Here is a 16,798-nt window from a genome sequence, read left to right on the forward strand (position 1 = left end):
GCCTATCTAGAGGTCTTTGTTTTAGGAAGGTCAGCTGTTCCTCATCTAGCAGCAATCAGTTGTCAACATTCCTTTAGATAAGATTTCGGTCTGATAACCTATTTTTAAAACTAAGTTTTCTTTTGCTATCTGGGGATGAAACTTCAAACATACTAAGAAAGTACTCTACCACTAACCTACATTTCCAACCTAAACAGTGATTTTAATGAAATAAATCCTCCTAATTTTAAAACTGGAAAATGTTTTACATACTTCTGAAGAATAAATAAGAAAAGCCAGGTGTGGTGACGCACGCCTTTAATCACAGCACTTGGAAGGCAGAGGCAGGCTGATCTCTGTGAGTTCAAGGCCAGCCTGGTCTACACAGTGAGTTCCAGGACAGTTGGGGCTACAGGGAGACCCTGTGTCAAAAAGACCAAAAAAAAAAAGAATAAATAAGAGATAAAAATTACCACTACCACCCCCCAAAACCCTAAGGACTGATCTGCCTTAAACAGCTTTACTACATCAAGTAAGTTCTATTTCATTACCTCTAAATTGATGTTTTCCAAATATTTCTTATCGCTAATATCTAAAACCCCAACTCTTTCAAAAGATCAAAGACAAAAACTAAAAGAAAAACAACCTCACCTCTCTCACACAGATAAGCAGCCCATGCCTTTAATCCAGAGGCAGAGATAAACAGCTCTCTTTGAGTTTGAGGGCAGCCTGGTCTACATAGCAAGTTCCAGGCCAGTCAGGGCTACATAATGAGACCCTGTCTAAAACACACAAAACAACAAAAACACCAACTGTCATACAGATAACGTCCTTGCTACTGTTATTGCAACTTCTTAATATTGGTGATGGCATGCACCTCTAATCCCAGTATTCAGAAGGCTGAGGCAGGCAGATCTTGTGTTCCAGACAAGACTAGCCTAGACTTCATACTGAGACCCTGTCTCCAAAATAAGAAAAAGTAGGGCTAGGAATGAGTGGTTAAAGGTGCACAATTACCATTCATAAAGTCCTTGGTTCAATCCCCAACACTCATACATTTTACACACACACACACGAAAAAAAAAAAAAATCAAGCCACATAAAAGTTAAAACTATAACTTTCAAAGTTCTAACTAAAAATGTTCAAGATTCAGTACTTTGAAAGACTATATATGTATTCACAGAAACATCTAAAGGTTTTGTTTTGAGACAGGATTTCACGTAGCCCAGGCTGGCCTGAATGTGATATGTAGCCAAGTATACCTTGACCTTTTGATCTTCCTGCCTGTACCTATAAGTGCTGTGGTTACAGGACTATATAGCATATCCAACTCTATTTATACTTTTATAATCAAAAAAAAAAAGGATTTTGTAAGAACAACAGTTAAATGTCTTTGAAAAAACTTGGGGAAAGCCAATAAGCTCTATTACCCTGTGAACCAATCAGTAAACTTTCATACCTAAAAAGAAACATAAATAATTAGAAAATCGTGTTTTAAAAAAGAGAGGATGATCAGGCATAGTGCCACACCTTTAGTCCCTGTACTTAGGAGGCAGAGACGGGTGAATCTCAGTGACTTCCAGGCCAGCCTGGTCTACACAGCGAGTTCTAGGCCAACTGGGGTTACAAGGAGAACCTGTCTCAAAAAGACCAAAAAACAAAAAGGGGAGAGAGAGAGAGAGAGAGAGAGAGAGAGAGAGGATGAAATGGCTCAATGGTTAAGAGCACATACTACTCTTCCAGAGGCTCTGAGTTTGGTTCCCAGCACCCACATCCAGTGGTTCACAACTGCCTGTAACTTCAGCTCTAGGGGAGCCAATGTTTCTGGACTCTGAGGACACCTGCATTCATAAGCACATACCCAGACAGAGACACATACACACAATTAAAATATAAATAAAATTTTAAAAGGCATTTTTAAAAGAGAGAAAGGAGAGGGAGGCTTGGAAAGGAAAAATCATGTCAAAAGTTTTTCTTTCCACAAAGAGATTGACATTTCTGTAGAACATGTGCCCAGTTTCATAGTACCAAATTAAAATAATTTTTGGCAAAGTTAAATTATCAAGTTACAAGATAGAAAAAGAATCTTAGAGAGTACTATAGTCAGGTAAGTCATGCTGTAAACGAACTGCTTTCAGCCTCTCCACTTCAATTTTTGCTCTTAGTAGCTCTTCCTCCAGCTGCTGCCTTCTTTTCAATCCTTCCCTCTTCTCCTGAACATATAATCCAAAATTTTTTTGGTTTTCTAAAATTATCTGATGCTCCTCTTTTAACATTTGCAGGATCTGAGGGTCATATCTTAGCAGTGACCTAAAGTGTTCTCCACTCTCATGATGAAAAAAATCATCTCTCCTTGGAAGAGAAGACGGAGATGATGTCATTCTCATATCAACAGAAGAAGGTGACGGTGACAAGGATCTTTCCATAACATGCACTAATTCATGCTCTTCTCTTTGCTCTACAGTATCATTGTGTTGAGAATTTAAAACCAGTGGAGGAGGTGGTTTAATATCTTCTTCTTGCTTCACCTCTACTGTAATAGCAACAGGATGGTGATCCAACATTACCTGTAGTGAACTGGTACCAGCTTGTGCAGCCTCATCCAAGTTTGCACTATAGCACATAAAAAAAGCATGATAAACAATGAACATAATATATTTATAAAATAACTACATATTTAAGATGCATTAAACTATGAGTCTTTGAGCAGAGGATGATGGCACACACATGTAATCCCAGCACTTGGGAGGCTGAGACAAGAGGGTATCGAGTTCCAGGACAGCCTAGGCTACATACCACAGCCTGGAAAAAAAAAATTTTAAAGCTTTAAAACTATATAGAAATCTATGAAACAAAAAAAGTTCAGCCCTTGGTATAACAAAATAATTAATATTATGATTTCAATAATATACGTACATAAGTCTCTTGCAACCTTAACCTGCTTTGCTTTGTACTGTGGTGCTGATAATTGAATGCAGGGCCAGCACACTAGGCAAGCTCTCTATCACTAAGCTATATCCCTAGCCCTAGCCGTCCATCCTTAACTTTAACATGAGGTCCTTAAAAGGACAGAAAATTAAAAACATTATACAAAGTTAATAAGATTTTTTTTTTACAAAAACTTCATTGAGAATTTCATACATGTATATAAGGTGTTTTGATCAAATCCATGCCCACTCCCTCCCCTCCAACATTCCCTCCTCTTAAGAGGTAAAATAAGATAAATTTTTAAAAGTCATGGTGTGTGGGTGTGTGTGTGGGGGGGGTGTGTATGTATGTGTGTGTGTGTTGTGTGTTGTGAGTACACATATTCCTGCAGGTCTGTGTGGAAGCCCAAGGTTGCTGTCAGTTATCTTTCTTTGATTATTCATTCATTCTCTCTCTCTCTCTCTCTCTCTCTCTCTCTCTTTCTCTAGGTCTTTTTGAGACAGAGTTTCCCTGCAGGCCCAGCTGTGTGTGTGTGTGTGTGTGTGTGCGTGTGTGTGTGTGTGTGTTGTGTTGTGAGTACACATATTCCTGCAGGTCTGTGTAGAAGCCCAAGGTTGCTGTCAGTTACCTTTCTTTGATTATTCATTCATTCTCTCTCTCTCTCTCTCTCTCTCTCTCTCCAATTGAGGCTCTCTAGTCTTTGAGACCGAGTTTCCCTGCAGCCCCAGCTGACTTGCAACTCACTATGTAGCCCAGGTTGGCCTCGATCTCACAGAGATTCGCTTGCCTCTGCATCCCAAATGCAAAGGCAGGTGGATCTCTGTGAGATCGAGGCCAGCCTGGTCTACATAGTGAGTTCTATGTCAGCTAGGGCTACAAGGAGACCCTATTTTGAAAAAGAAAAAAACAGAAACAAGTTTATTCTTTGTATGTCTTGGATACTACTCTTCCATCTGACGAATAGGTAGAAAATATGCTCCTGTTCTTCATGTTGACTCTTCACTCTGTTTTGTGGTTCACAGCTTTTAGTTTGATGTAATGTCATTTGTGTACTTTTGCTTTGTGACCTATGCTTTTGGGGTCCTATCCAGAAAAATATTCCATATACCAATATCTTGATGTTTTTTTCTCCATGTTTTCCTATAGTGGATTTAGACTTTCATTAGGTCTTCCATTAAGGACACTGGTGCATTTTGAGTTCATTTTCTTCATACAACGAGGGATAAGGATCAAGAACAAATCTCTGTGTAGATCTCCAGTTTTCCCAGCACCTTACATTGAAGAGAAACATGTTCCTCTAATGTGGTTTAATCAACTCTGAGGATAATCAGATGGTTTATAGATACATGGGTTTATACTTGGTTTCTCTGTACAGTTCCATTGGTCAATGCCTCTGTTTTTATGCGACTATTATGCTGGGGTTTTTTTGGCAATGGCTGTGTAGTACATCTTGAGATTGTGATGCTTCCAGTTTGATTTTAGTATTTTAAGATTGATTTGGCTATTTGTTATATTTTGTGCTTCTAACGTATGGTGTATGTATATGGAAAAGCACAATGAATCCCAATAATAATACTATTAATAAAAAGATAATTAGTACATTAATTTTGTTGCTATTGTTTTGAGATAGGGTCTCCTTGTAGCCCTAGCTGGCCTGGATTCACTATTTAGAGGAAGTGGGCCTCCATCTCACAGACAGCCACCTGTCTCTGCTTCCCGAGTGCTGGGAATAAAGGCATGTGTCACCATACCCAACTTAATACATCAATTTTTACATATCTATTCTAAGTTGTAAAATATTTAAAATACAAGTATTTTGAAATATAATACTGAAATATACATCCAAATCTACTGAAAAATATGAAATTTTCTGTGTCTTAAATATGTAAGTATAAAGGAAACAACATGTGGTCATTAAACACTATCTTAAAAAGTTTTTTAAAAAAAGTTTAGAGAAAGTCACAAAAAAGATATAGGGGAGCTAAAGAGACGGCTCAGCAGTTGAGAGCACTGACTGCTCTTGCAGAGGACCCGGGTTCGATTTCCAGCACCTACGTGGCAGCTATGAACCGTCCTTAACTTTAGTTCCAGGGGAATCCGATACCCTCTTCTGACCTTTGCGGCAGTGCATGACACGGTGCACTCATATACATAAAATTTTAAAAATAAAAAAAAATTTTTTAAACAATATAGAGGACTTCTAAAAATTATGCATCGGAATTTAGAGAATTAAAGAGATTACAAAACACAGATTACAATGTGATTTTGGAAAAGAGGCAAAAAAAATCAGTATGTTATAAAATGAGGTTACAAAATAGGTACAGATATATTTTTTAAATGCATAGCATATATAGCAGTATTTCTTTATAAAGGGAGCCTAGTCAAATTAATAGTAATATTTATGCAGAAATTTAATCAAAATTATAGAATTATACATTTTCAAGATATTTAAGACTCAAGATGATGTCAATTGAATATGTATATACACATTAAATACATAAATAAGCTAACAGAAAATGTCAATGTAGATACTTAACAAAGTAGAATTTTTATATTCTTCCTTTTAAAGCCTAAAAAAAGATACTATTTAAACAGCAGATCGAGAAATATACAAAATCAGCTAATTCGCTTTAATTAAAGAAATGTTGAGGTTGCACAATCTGCAGTGGGCTTGATGTGGACAGTGATTGTGAACAGGTGCTTATGTCAGTTCTCTGCTCACTGTGCCTTTAAAATAGGCAGCTAAAATTACAGTTTCTAGGCATCGTTTTCAATTTTAAAATCTAAATTTTATACCCCAAAGTATAGTTTTATACCTATAATACAAGCCACTTTTCTTTATGGTTTGAAGCAGGCAAAAAATGTTAAACAAGCAGCATAGCATCAAACAATTTTACTGTGGAGGTGATCAGACACCAAATATATTAGAATCTCACCATTTGCCACCACAGTGAAAATTTTAACCTGTAGCCACAACTAATCTACTGTGTATCATATCCTGGATCCCCAAATGGAAATTTTTTTTTAATATGCTATCAAGTAGAAATAAGCAGTATCTGGTAAAAAGTTAGGCTCAAAAATATTTCCTAATAAATTACCAAAATAACAGATACGCTCAGTTACGAAGTTTTTCTCTTCTGTTTTTCTCCTAACTTCAAAAAGATATCACAGGTATTCTGTAATTTTGCTTACATAATGCCTCTCCATCCAGCAAGAAAAGACACTGAAGCTTTGTTTGAAAGGCCCTTCATCTAAGAAGGAGTTTACAATTTGTTTAAAGTAGCCTAAATGATTCAAAAAAACGTAACTGCCATTTTTATCTTCTGCCAAAGGTTAAAATATGAATTAGGAACAAGGTAACAGTTTTTTAAGATTCTTAGGCAAATAATCAAACAGGGCACAAATTTAACCCAAAACGTTTTTAACCCTAAAAGGACCCAACCCAGGTTGCTCTTATTAAAACTCATAGTTTGATTACCTTACAAAGCAGAATGAGAACGCTTACCCTTTCCTATGGCCCAAGATCAAAGTGAAACTAGACCAATAGTCAACTAAACTTTATTTTATTAAGTAATCGGTATCTCTTAATTAGACATTAAGTTCCTTTAATTGTATTCAACTTATCTATTTCAAATACATTAAAAAGATAATTAAAACTGTCTACATATATAAATCATGTCATTAACAAGTTTGTTGATTTTAGATGTTAGTTCAATGCATCTTGAGTTAAGTGTATACACAATAACAATTTATAAAAAGCAAAGTTTCCATTTTCTCTGAAACTACTTACTTTATACAAATTTTATATAAAAATTTTAAAAAACTCAATGAAATGTAATCTTAAGTAAGAATGTCAGAAGCAAATAACCTAATTTTACAGTTTAAAAAGTTTATAAAATATGATCAAAATAGATCATATTCATGTATGAAAAAGTCATAATGAAACCCATTATTTTGTCCAATTAATAATACACACTAATAGTCTTTTTAAAAAAAAAGTTTATGAAGTGCTGTCACAAATTTCACCCCATTTATTCTTCCCTAACCATTACTTTTAGAAACTATGAGTAGAAAACAGTAAAAGGTAGCTTAAATCAAAAGCTACAGAAAATTCCTTAGAGCCTTACTGTTCTTTTTTTTAAGAAAGCAAAACAAAGGCACTATTCATCGCTCCCTTGGAGGGGATGCTTACTATGCATATCTCTACCACAACCAGGCCAAAGCCCAATAGATAGGCGGCGCCATAATTTTCCACAACAAAATAAAATAAAGCTTACCTTTGTATGTGGTTCCTGTCTCTTACCAGGCAAAAGCTGGAAATCTGGGGAATCATCTCCATAACTTTCTTGGTTGGTTCAGAAATATTGCTTTTAAAATCTGATTGGGCCTCCTTTTGCTGCAATAGCTCCTGTTTGGCATATTCTTTGAGCCTTTTGTAAAGGGTGCGTAGGCCCTGCGCTGTTCGAGGAGGCCGGTCTATTCCAATTGCATTATAGTTAACTGCTATGATATCCCAACATCTATTCTTTTCTACTATGACTGAATGTTTATTAGTGTGTTCTTCGAGAATTTTCACATATGGCTTCACAAGCTTTAGCAAATCAAGCTTTTCAGATAAGGTAAAATTGGAAGATCTAGCCTTTCCTACCATTGTTCTTTTGAAATTAGGCAGTTTCTGAAACCACCATGCAGCCTCCAGCTCTGTTCAGCTCTTTTCACAAACAGAAAAAGATCAGGCTTAACTAGGCTAGCCTCATTTAGGCCCACGCCTACAGGGGAGGGTTTATTAAAATTCCTCCTGCTTAAGCTGACGCAGGTTCAGGAAATCTGCTTAAGCCAAGCCTGACCTACATAAAGCTCCTCACAGAAGACAGGAAGGCACAAGCAAAACACACTTGTGTATAAAGAGAACAGCTCGAGATAGGATTTAATGCACAAAGGCCTAGAGATAAACATGAAACGCAGCTTAAAATTAGCTAATTTAGTGAGAATATCGAATTACCACACATGTATGTCTGGCTGATAGACTGAAACTGCACTGCAGTATCACTTTAATAAAAACAAGAGAGGAACTATTTTGTGCTATTTGTTTACAATCCAGTAGACGGAAAACTGAAAGACATGAGGGGTAAATGGAGTGATTCCTAGCAGAGCTCGAATCACTGTTTCTGAGCTGGGTGTTCTCCCTTACAAAATCTGCATAATGCTGGTCCTGCTGTCAATCAGGAATTGCATATCCTCTAGCTAGTTAGGTTACACCCAGCTCAGACTGCAGTAAAGCTAAGCTTCCCCTTCATTTTACAGTCAACAGTATTCCCTGCATAATTTTGTTGTTCAGGAAGAAATTTGTGTTAAATGCTAAATCTAGAAACCAGATAAAAATTATGCTTTATTATTCTATCCACTGTATGCAAATACACTAGCCTGCTTTATCATGTGCAAAAGTCACTATTCATTGTGAGAAATGGCATAATCATGCCTTAGGTAGAGGTGCACAAACAAAATCATATTTTCAATCACAGCAGGATTTTTTATCTATCTTAATCACAAAAACTGGACTGTGAACAGAAATAGCTAATTTAGCCATCTGCAAACCCTTTCATTTTCATACTTAATCCTAGTCTAAAAACAAATGAGGGGCTGGAGAGATGGCTCAGCAGGTAAGAACACTCACTGTTCTTACAAAAGACCCAGGTTCGAATCCCAGCATCCATATGGCAGAGAAAAACTGTCCATAACTCCAGTTCCAGGGGCTCCGACAGTCTCTTCTGTCCTTCTCAGGCACTGCACGACACAGGTGCAGTTGCCTACATGTAAGGAATACACGCATACACATAAAACAAAAATAATAAATAAAATATTTTAAAAAAATAAAAAATAGGTCCTGGTGCCAGCACCTTTCCTGGTCCCCACAAGCCCTCTGGGCCTGGTCCCACCCTCACCTCCCTTTGCTTCCTGGGCTGCACAGCCTCCAGTGTCCTGGTGCCAGCACCTTTTCTGGGTCTCATCTTTAGATATTAAAAAATATTTTTACATTTAAAAACAATAATAAAAAAATAAAATAGGTGGCGCACGCCTTTAATCCCAGCACTCGGGAGGCGGAGGCAGGCGGATATCTGTGAGTTCAAGGCCAGCCTGGTCTACACAGTGAGTTCCAGGATAGCTGGGGCTACAGGGAGACCCTGTCTCAAAAAAGACAAAAAAGACAAAAAAATAATAATAATAATTCAGCAACATTAAAAAATAAATAAATAAATAGAATAAAAACATATGATAAATAATAATGCAAGCAAAACAAACCTATTCTCTCATGACAGATTTTTCTCTAAATAGGAGAAATAATTAAAGCATACTTGAAGGTCTGGTAGTATAGCTTAGTAGAAGAACAAGAACTTAACATATGCTTGAGGTCCTAGGTTCAATCCCCACATATCAAAAATACATACAATACATACATACCAAACTTTAACATGTTTGATTCAGCCAAAAAAGGGTTGGAAAGATAGTTCAGCAGGTAAAGGCACTTGCCACCAAGCCTGACAACCTGAGTTTGATCCCCATGGTCCACATGGTAGAAAGAGAGACCCAACTCCCACAAATTGTCCTCTGATGTTAAATCTAAGATCAACAGTAGAGAACTTTTATTTTTTAGTAGAGAACTTTTTAATTTTTTTTATTTATTTATTTCTATTTTATGTGTATGAGTGTTTTACATGCATGTATACCATGTGTGTGCAATGCTGGCAGAGGACAGAAGAGGGTATCAGATCCTTTGGCACTGGAGAGGTGGCTCAGTGGTTAAGAGCACAGGCTGCTCTTGCAGGGAACCTGGGTTAAATTCCCAGCACCCACATGGCAGCTGACAATCACCCATAACTCCAGTTTCAAGGGAATCCAATGTCCTCTTCTGATGTCTGCAGACATTGTATGGGTGCATTTGCATAGATACAGCCAATATATTCATACGCAAAAAATAAAAATAAGTAAAATATTAAAAATAAATAAATAGCCAGGTATGATGGAGCACGCCTGTAGTTCCAGCACTTGGGAGGCAGAAGCAGGCGGATCTCTGTGAGTTCAAGGCCAGCCTGGTCTACATAGTGAGTTCCGGGACAGCTGGGGCCACAGGGAGACCATGTCTCAAAAAGACCAAATAGATAAATAAACCAAAATATTTCTTAGGACTGTAACTATGAACAACTGAGTCTTAAATATATTAAAAACTTGGTAATTCATATTTCGGGGAATATTTGCACTAAGTACCTTAGTAGTCCCAGAATGTTTTCATGCTTTCTTTTTCTTTTGTTTTTTTTTTTGTTGTTGTTGTGTTTTTGTTTTTGTTTTTTCGGCTTTTTGAGACAGGGTCTCCCTCCATGTAGCCCCAGCTGTCCTAGAACTCACTATGTAGACCAGGCTGGCCTTGAACTCACAGAGATCGGCCTGCCTCTGCCTCCCAAGTGCTGAGATTAAAGGCGTGTGCCACTACGCCTGGCTGTTTTCTTTTTCTTAATGGTCATGAATATATAAATTTCATTCTTTTGTACTTGAATATCCTATATTCTAAATAAAACCTATATTCAAAAAAATTATTCTCTGACACACAAACAAATAAATGGAATATAAAAAATAAGAGAGATTCGCTTGAACAACTGCATTTATAGGTGTTACAAAACACCTATAAAAAATGTTCCTAAACACAGCACAAGACCCAAGGAATATAAAGGTGGATCTAGATACAACAGCTTTGTGGAGAACTGTAATTCACAGAGATGCTATACAAAAACTTCCCCTCAGTACACAAAGGCCTTATGTATGCTAGGCAAGTACCACTGAACTAAAACTCCAGGTCCTTAAGTTTAGGTACCTTGCTTTCATTATTTTAACAGAAAAGCAACTTAAACTGAGCATTCCCTCCCTCCCTCCCTCCCTTTTCTCCCTCCTTTCAACCCTCCTTCTCTCTCTCTCTGTCTCTCTCTCTGTCTCTTTCTCTGTCTCTCTCTCTCTCTCAGCTTTTATTTTTTGTTGTTTTAAGACTGTGTAGTTCAAACTCCCAATGTAGCCTAGGCTGGCCTCAAACTCATAAGTGATGCACAACAGACATGTACACATGACCAATGAGTCAAGCAACATGCTACAAAATGCTACAAGTCTTAAATTTATTATCTGTCTAAAAAGAAGAAAAGTGACGGCTCAGCAGTTACGAGCATTGGCTACTCTTGCAGAGGACCCAGGTTCCCAGCACACACATGATAGCTAACAACTGTCCATAACTCCAGAATCCAACACCATCTTCTGACCTCCATGAGCAATGCACAACATAGGTGCACTGACATACATGCAGGCAATACACTCATACACATAAAATAAAAATAATAAGTAAGGGCTGGAGAGATGGCTCAGCAGTTAAGAGCACTGACTGCTCTTGCATAGGGCTAGGGTTTGATTCCCAGCACCCACATGGCAGCTACGAACCATCCTTAAGTCCAGTTCCAGGGGAATCTGAAGCCCTCTTCTGATCTCCATGGCTTTGCACGACACGGGTGCACTCACATACGTGCAGGCAATAGAGTCATCCTCCTCAGCATTGCATCACACGGGTGCACTCACATACATGCAGGCAATTCACCCATGCACATAAACTAAAATAAATAAATAAAATATTTTTTAAATAAGGTCTAGAACCCTCCTATCCAATACAACAGCTATAAGCCATGTGTAGCTATTGAGTATTTTTAATGAACCTAACAAGAGGGGTAAATTTTTTTTTTCTAACTCATAGAAGTAAAAGTTTATTTGAGCTTATGGGTCTGGGAGAATTACACTTCATTATGGTGGGGAGGCATGGTGGCAGGACGGGGCTTGAGCACAAGCAGAACGTGGAACAGGAGGAGAAAGCAGAGCTCTCACATCTTCAAGCAGGCACAGGAAGCAGAGAATAACTGGAGATCCAGCAAGGCTTAAGAACTCCCTAGGCCCACCCCCAGTGACCTGCTTCCTCCAGCATGGCCACACCTTCTAAGACCTTCCAAAACAGCTCCACCAACTGGGGGAAAAAGTCCAAATACTTAGAGCCTATAGGGTCATTCTCATTCATAGACCCTGTCTTAAAAACAATTTTTTCAACTATATAATTATTGGACAAAATACAGCACCTCATTATTAACAATTCACTGGCACTTGATGGAATTATATTAGAAGTGAAATCCCTCTTTATGGAGGGCTATCATTTCCACACATCAATTCCAGACTAAAGGAAACTCGGGGCAGATGACAATCTGTTACATAAGAGAATAATGATAGTTGTTAAATAAAGAAACCACATGCAGTTATTAGTTTTCATAGGCCAGTTGCTTTGCAGTCTCACTGGAGCCAAAATAGAAGAAATGCTTGAAGCCACTTACAGAATCACATTCTTTTTTTTTTTTTTTAATTTTTAAAAAAACTTTAATGAGAATTTCATACATGCATATAAGGTGTTTTGATCAAATCCATGTCCACTCCCTCCACTCCAACATTCCCCACTCTGAAGAGGTAACCCTAAACTCTTTTAAGGATTAGATACAAGCTCCCAAATACTTTTGACATTTTGACATTTTTGGCCTTTGGAACACAGTGTGTTGCTAACAGGCCCAACATTTTGACTTTTAGCCCAGAAACTGGCCATATTTCTTTGGGGTCTTTTTACCCTAATTGCCTAGCCAATTCCTACCTCCTATTCTTATCACACCATCCTCTGAAGGGGTTACCCAAATTGCCAACAGGGAATAGGGATGCCGACCACTCTGGCTTCTTCCATGCTGAACAGGGATGCAGGGTGAGGCAAATGGAGTACCCCTTCAGTGGGTCTATCTACAAGACTCCCAAATTGCATAACTCTTGTCACTCAGGGAAGAAGAAAGTCCTTGAATCATGAGTAGAAGGAAACCTACAAACACTTCTATGAGAAGGGGTTTCTGTGGAAAGTTATTTAATGACTTAGAAACAGACCACCATGGATGGTTAAGTAAAATGAAGCTTAATAGTGGTGGAATGAGCTATCAGAATGAGAAATGAGATCACAAGTGGGACATGATTTCAGGCAGAGGCTGACTGAGCTGGTAGTCGGGGAAAAGAATGATGACCATGATGAACTGTGAGCAGGTAATAAACTCCCTTCATTTTTTTTATTAACACAGGGTCTCTCTGTAGCGCCAGCTGTCCTGGAACACACTAGGTAGACCAGGATGGCCTTGAACTCACAGAGATCGGCCTGCCTCTGCCTCCCAAGTGCTGGGATTAAAGAAATGCACCACCATACTGGGCCACGCCCTTCATTTTTTTTTAATTATTTATTTAATAACCACATACACAGAAGCATTTCATAACAGCATAATTGACATATTCAAAAACAATTTCTTGAGCAAAGATGCATCTCTTTCAAAATTGGCTGTAAATTTTTAGGTTTACACTTGAATTATTAGTCATACAACATTGTACTCAGTATAAACCCGATAAGATATAAAATTAAATGAGGTTTCAACCATTAAAAAAGAACTCCATTTCATTATTAAAAGTGACTTTTGGACCCTGGCCAACAACTCAAAAGAAGGTATCTCCTATCTGGCATTGTTGCTTGTTATGTAGCCATTAGCTACGCATATGGACTCTTAAGAAATTATACTGGCCCCTTTAATCTTTGGCTATGCTTTCCTTTTTTGGGTGTATAAGGCCATACAGTTGGCCCAGATAAGCCAACTTATTTTTACTCTTAAGGTTGTTTGAGGATCTGTTCCTCAGGGGATACATGGGCTAGGGAGGAGCCCCTGGCTCTTTTCTTTTACCAGTTTCGCCTATGTGAAGATAAATCAAAGGTCCTACTTGACTATGGCTGGCTTCTCTTAGAAGCATGGAGGAAATGATTCCTCTGTGTTGACCCTCTTTGTAGAATAGACACTGGTTCAAGTCTATCTGATGGGGATCTCATCGGTCTCCTTGATTAAGAGGACAGGTGACCCACGACAATTACAGGACATTTTGAGAGATGCTCATAGTCCCCTGGAACTAGTCGACCTAGGAGGGCAAGGAGCAAAAACTGTCGTTTATGTCCCTATGACCAAATTATTATAGGCCTCAAAATATGTCTGTTAAACATCGAAGAAGGGTAGTTCCACCAGTCTGGTATTTTTAATTATTGTGTGTCATATAGATAAATCTTGGGCAAAGACCAATTGTTCTTCAGATAAACCTTACCTAGACATATATTTCTTGATCTACTAATGTATAATTTGTCAGTAAGTTGTAGAAGTAATATGGTTCCCTCTGGTTTTCAAAACTAACTAGGAATTATTTATCTCTCGCATTGTCTCACCCCTCCATAGTTTTCCCGCTTAAGGTGCCCCCATTTCTCCCCTTTCTCCCTTAATAATACTCTTCTCCTACACTCCTACCTCTCTTGAGCTCCTTCTTTCCCTTTATCCCCTAGGTTCCTTGTATACCCTTCCCTCCCCCCTCCCTTAAACTAACCCAATTTTTATCCATATCTCCCTTATTAAGGCCTGTTTCCTACTGTTCTTCTCTTTCAGGTTCTTTCTTTTCCTTTACCTCCCTGTTTCCTGTCCATTATCCTGGTTCCTGTAGTTATGTCTGGGTATATATTCACTTATCAGGGTGTGGTTCTAGGATCCACATATGAAGGAGAACATATGTCGATTTCTTTTCTGAGTCTGTGTTACTTCATTTAGTAGCACAGTTTCTAGATCCACCCATTTACCTGCAAATTTCATTACTGCTGAGTAAAACTCCATCATATAAATGAACCACATTTTCATCATCCACTTGTCAATTCAGGGACACTTAGGTTGCTTCCATCTCTTAGCTATTATGAAAAGGGCAGCAACAAACATAGATGTAAAAGGGTCTCTTCAATAGAATGAGTCCTTGGGGTATATGCCAAGGAGTGGTATAACTGGGTCAAATGGTATGTTCATTTGTCGTTTTAGTTTGCAGCCCCACCAGCAGTGGATGAGTGTTCCCCTTTCCCCACATCCTCTCCAACATTTGGTATCATCTGTTCTCTTGATCTTAGCCAGTCTGAATGGGGTAAGGTGAAATCTTAAAGTGTTTTTAATTTGCATTTAACTAATTATTAGTGATGTTCAACATCTTTTAACATGTTTCATAGCCATCTTTAGTTCTTCTTTTGAGAACAACCTGTTCAGCTCCTTAGACCATCTTTTAATTCAGTTGCTTATTGTCTTGATTCCCTGTTTTTTGAGTTTGTTAAATATTCTGGATATTAAACCTCTGTCTTATGTCTCACTGGTGAAGTTTTTCTCCCATTCTGTGGGGTTTCTGTTCGCTTCCCTGGTTGCCTCCTTTGATGTCAGAAGCTTTTTAGTTTAATGAGGTCCCATTTGTTAATTCTTGCAATTGTTTCCTGAGCAACTGATGTCCGGTCTAGAAAATCCTTTCCTACGCCTATATCTTGTAGGTTTTTCCCAACGTTTTCTTCTAACAGTTTCAGAGTTTCAGGCTTTACATTGAGGTCTTTGATCCAACTGAAATTGACTTTTGTGTGGGGTGAAAGATAGGGGTTTAGTTTCATTCTTCTACAGGTGGAAATGGAGTTTGCCAGCACCATTTGCTGAACATGCTGTCTTTCTTATAGTGAATACTCTTGGCCCCTTTGTCAAATATCAGGTGGCTGAAATTGCATTTACTCATATTTGGGTCTTCAATTTTGTTCCACTGATCTAAGAGTCTATTTTTGTGCCAGTATCATGTCGTTTTTATGACTATAGTTCTGCTATAGTAATCCCCCTGGCATTTCCCTAAGTGCTCAGGGTTGTTTTGGCTAACCAAGGTCTTTTGTGCTTCTGTATGAATCTTACGATGGTTTTTTCCAATTCTGTGAAAAATGTCATGGGGATTTTGATTGGCATTGCATTGAATCTATATATGACTCTTGGTAGGATGGTCATTTTCACAATATTAATTCTTCTAATCCATGAGCATGGGAGGTCCTTCCATCTTCTGATGTCTTTCTCAATCTCTTTCTTTAAAGATTTAAAATTTTCATTGTAGAGCTCTTTAATGTCTTTGGTCAGGTTTATTCCGAGATATTTTATTTTTTTTGCAGCTATTGTGAAGGGGAGTGTTTCCATGTGCTCTTTCTCTGATTGCTTGTTATTGTTTTATAGAAAGGCCACAGACTTTTGTAGGTTAATATTGTAACCTGCCACTTTACTGAACATGTTAATAATTTCTAGGAGTTTTCTGATGGAATTTTTGGCATCTCTTAGATATAATATCATATCGTCTGCAAAAAGGGATAATTTGATCTCTTCTTTTCCAATTATTGGTCCTTTAATTTCCTGCTCTTGTCTTATTGGTCTTGCAAGAGTTTCAAGGACTGTGTGGGTTTGTTATATATGGCTTTAATTATATTGTGGTATGTTCCTTCCAGTCCAATTCTCTCTAGGACTTTGAACATAAATGCATGCTGAATTTTGTCAAAAGACTTTTCTGCATCTATTGAGATGACAATGTGGTTTTTGTCTTTGAGTCCATTTATATGATTCATGACATTTAATGACTTACGTATATTGAACCATCCCTGCATCTCTGGAATAAAGCCGACTTGATCACAGTAGATGATCTTTTTGATGTGTGTCTGTATGCAGTTTGAAAGTATTTTGTTGAGAATTTTTGCATCTATGTTCATTAAGGATTTGGGTCTACATTTTTCTTTTTTGTTTGTGTCTTCCCTTGATTTGGGTATTAGAGTGATGGTGGCTTAATAGAAGAAATTTGGGAGTTCTCCCTCTGTTTCTATCGTTTTGAGTAATTTAAGTAGTATTGGTTGAAGGTCTTCTTTAAATGTCTGGTAGAATTCTGCTGTAATTCCATGTG

The 16,798-nt window shown here is 37.8% G+C and overlaps 2 protein-coding genes across 3 annotated transcripts in view; both read right to left on the reverse strand.

Annotated features, from left to right (window-relative positions):
• Positions 1 to 16,798, reverse strand: part of Rad54b (RAD54 homolog B) — a 110,666-nt gene that overhangs the window by 50,291 nt on the left and 43,577 nt on the right. The window lies entirely within an intron of this gene.
• Positions 1,678 to 7,616, reverse strand: Fsbp (fibrinogen silencer binding protein). Its single transcript, XM_008847834.3, has 2 exons — positions 7,186 to 7,616; positions 1,678 to 2,593 (listed from the first exon to the last, which is right to left on the reverse strand). Exons 1-2 carry the CDS (start codon positions 7,557 to 7,559, stop codon positions 2,068 to 2,070), a joined length of 900 nt encoding a protein of 299 aa, XP_008846056.1. The 5' UTR covers positions 7,560 to 7,616; the 3' UTR covers positions 1,678 to 2,067.

Source organism: Nannospalax galili, unplaced genomic scaffold, assembly GCF_000622305.1.
Source record: "Nannospalax galili isolate Female #2095 unplaced genomic scaffold, S.galili_v1.0 scaffold183, whole genome shotgun sequence".
Classification (NCBI taxonomy): domain Eukaryota; kingdom Metazoa; phylum Chordata; class Mammalia; order Rodentia; family Spalacidae; genus Nannospalax; species Nannospalax galili.

Coding starts and splice junctions, on each gene's coding strand:
- Fsbp (XM_008847834.3), bottom strand. CDS start 7,559: ATGGTAGGAAAGGCTAGATCTTCCAATTTTACCTTATCTGAAAAGCTT. Junction 2,594..7,185: donor GACAGGAACCACATACAAAG/GTAAGCTTTATT, acceptor TATGTGCTATAG/TGCAAACTTGGATGAGGCTG.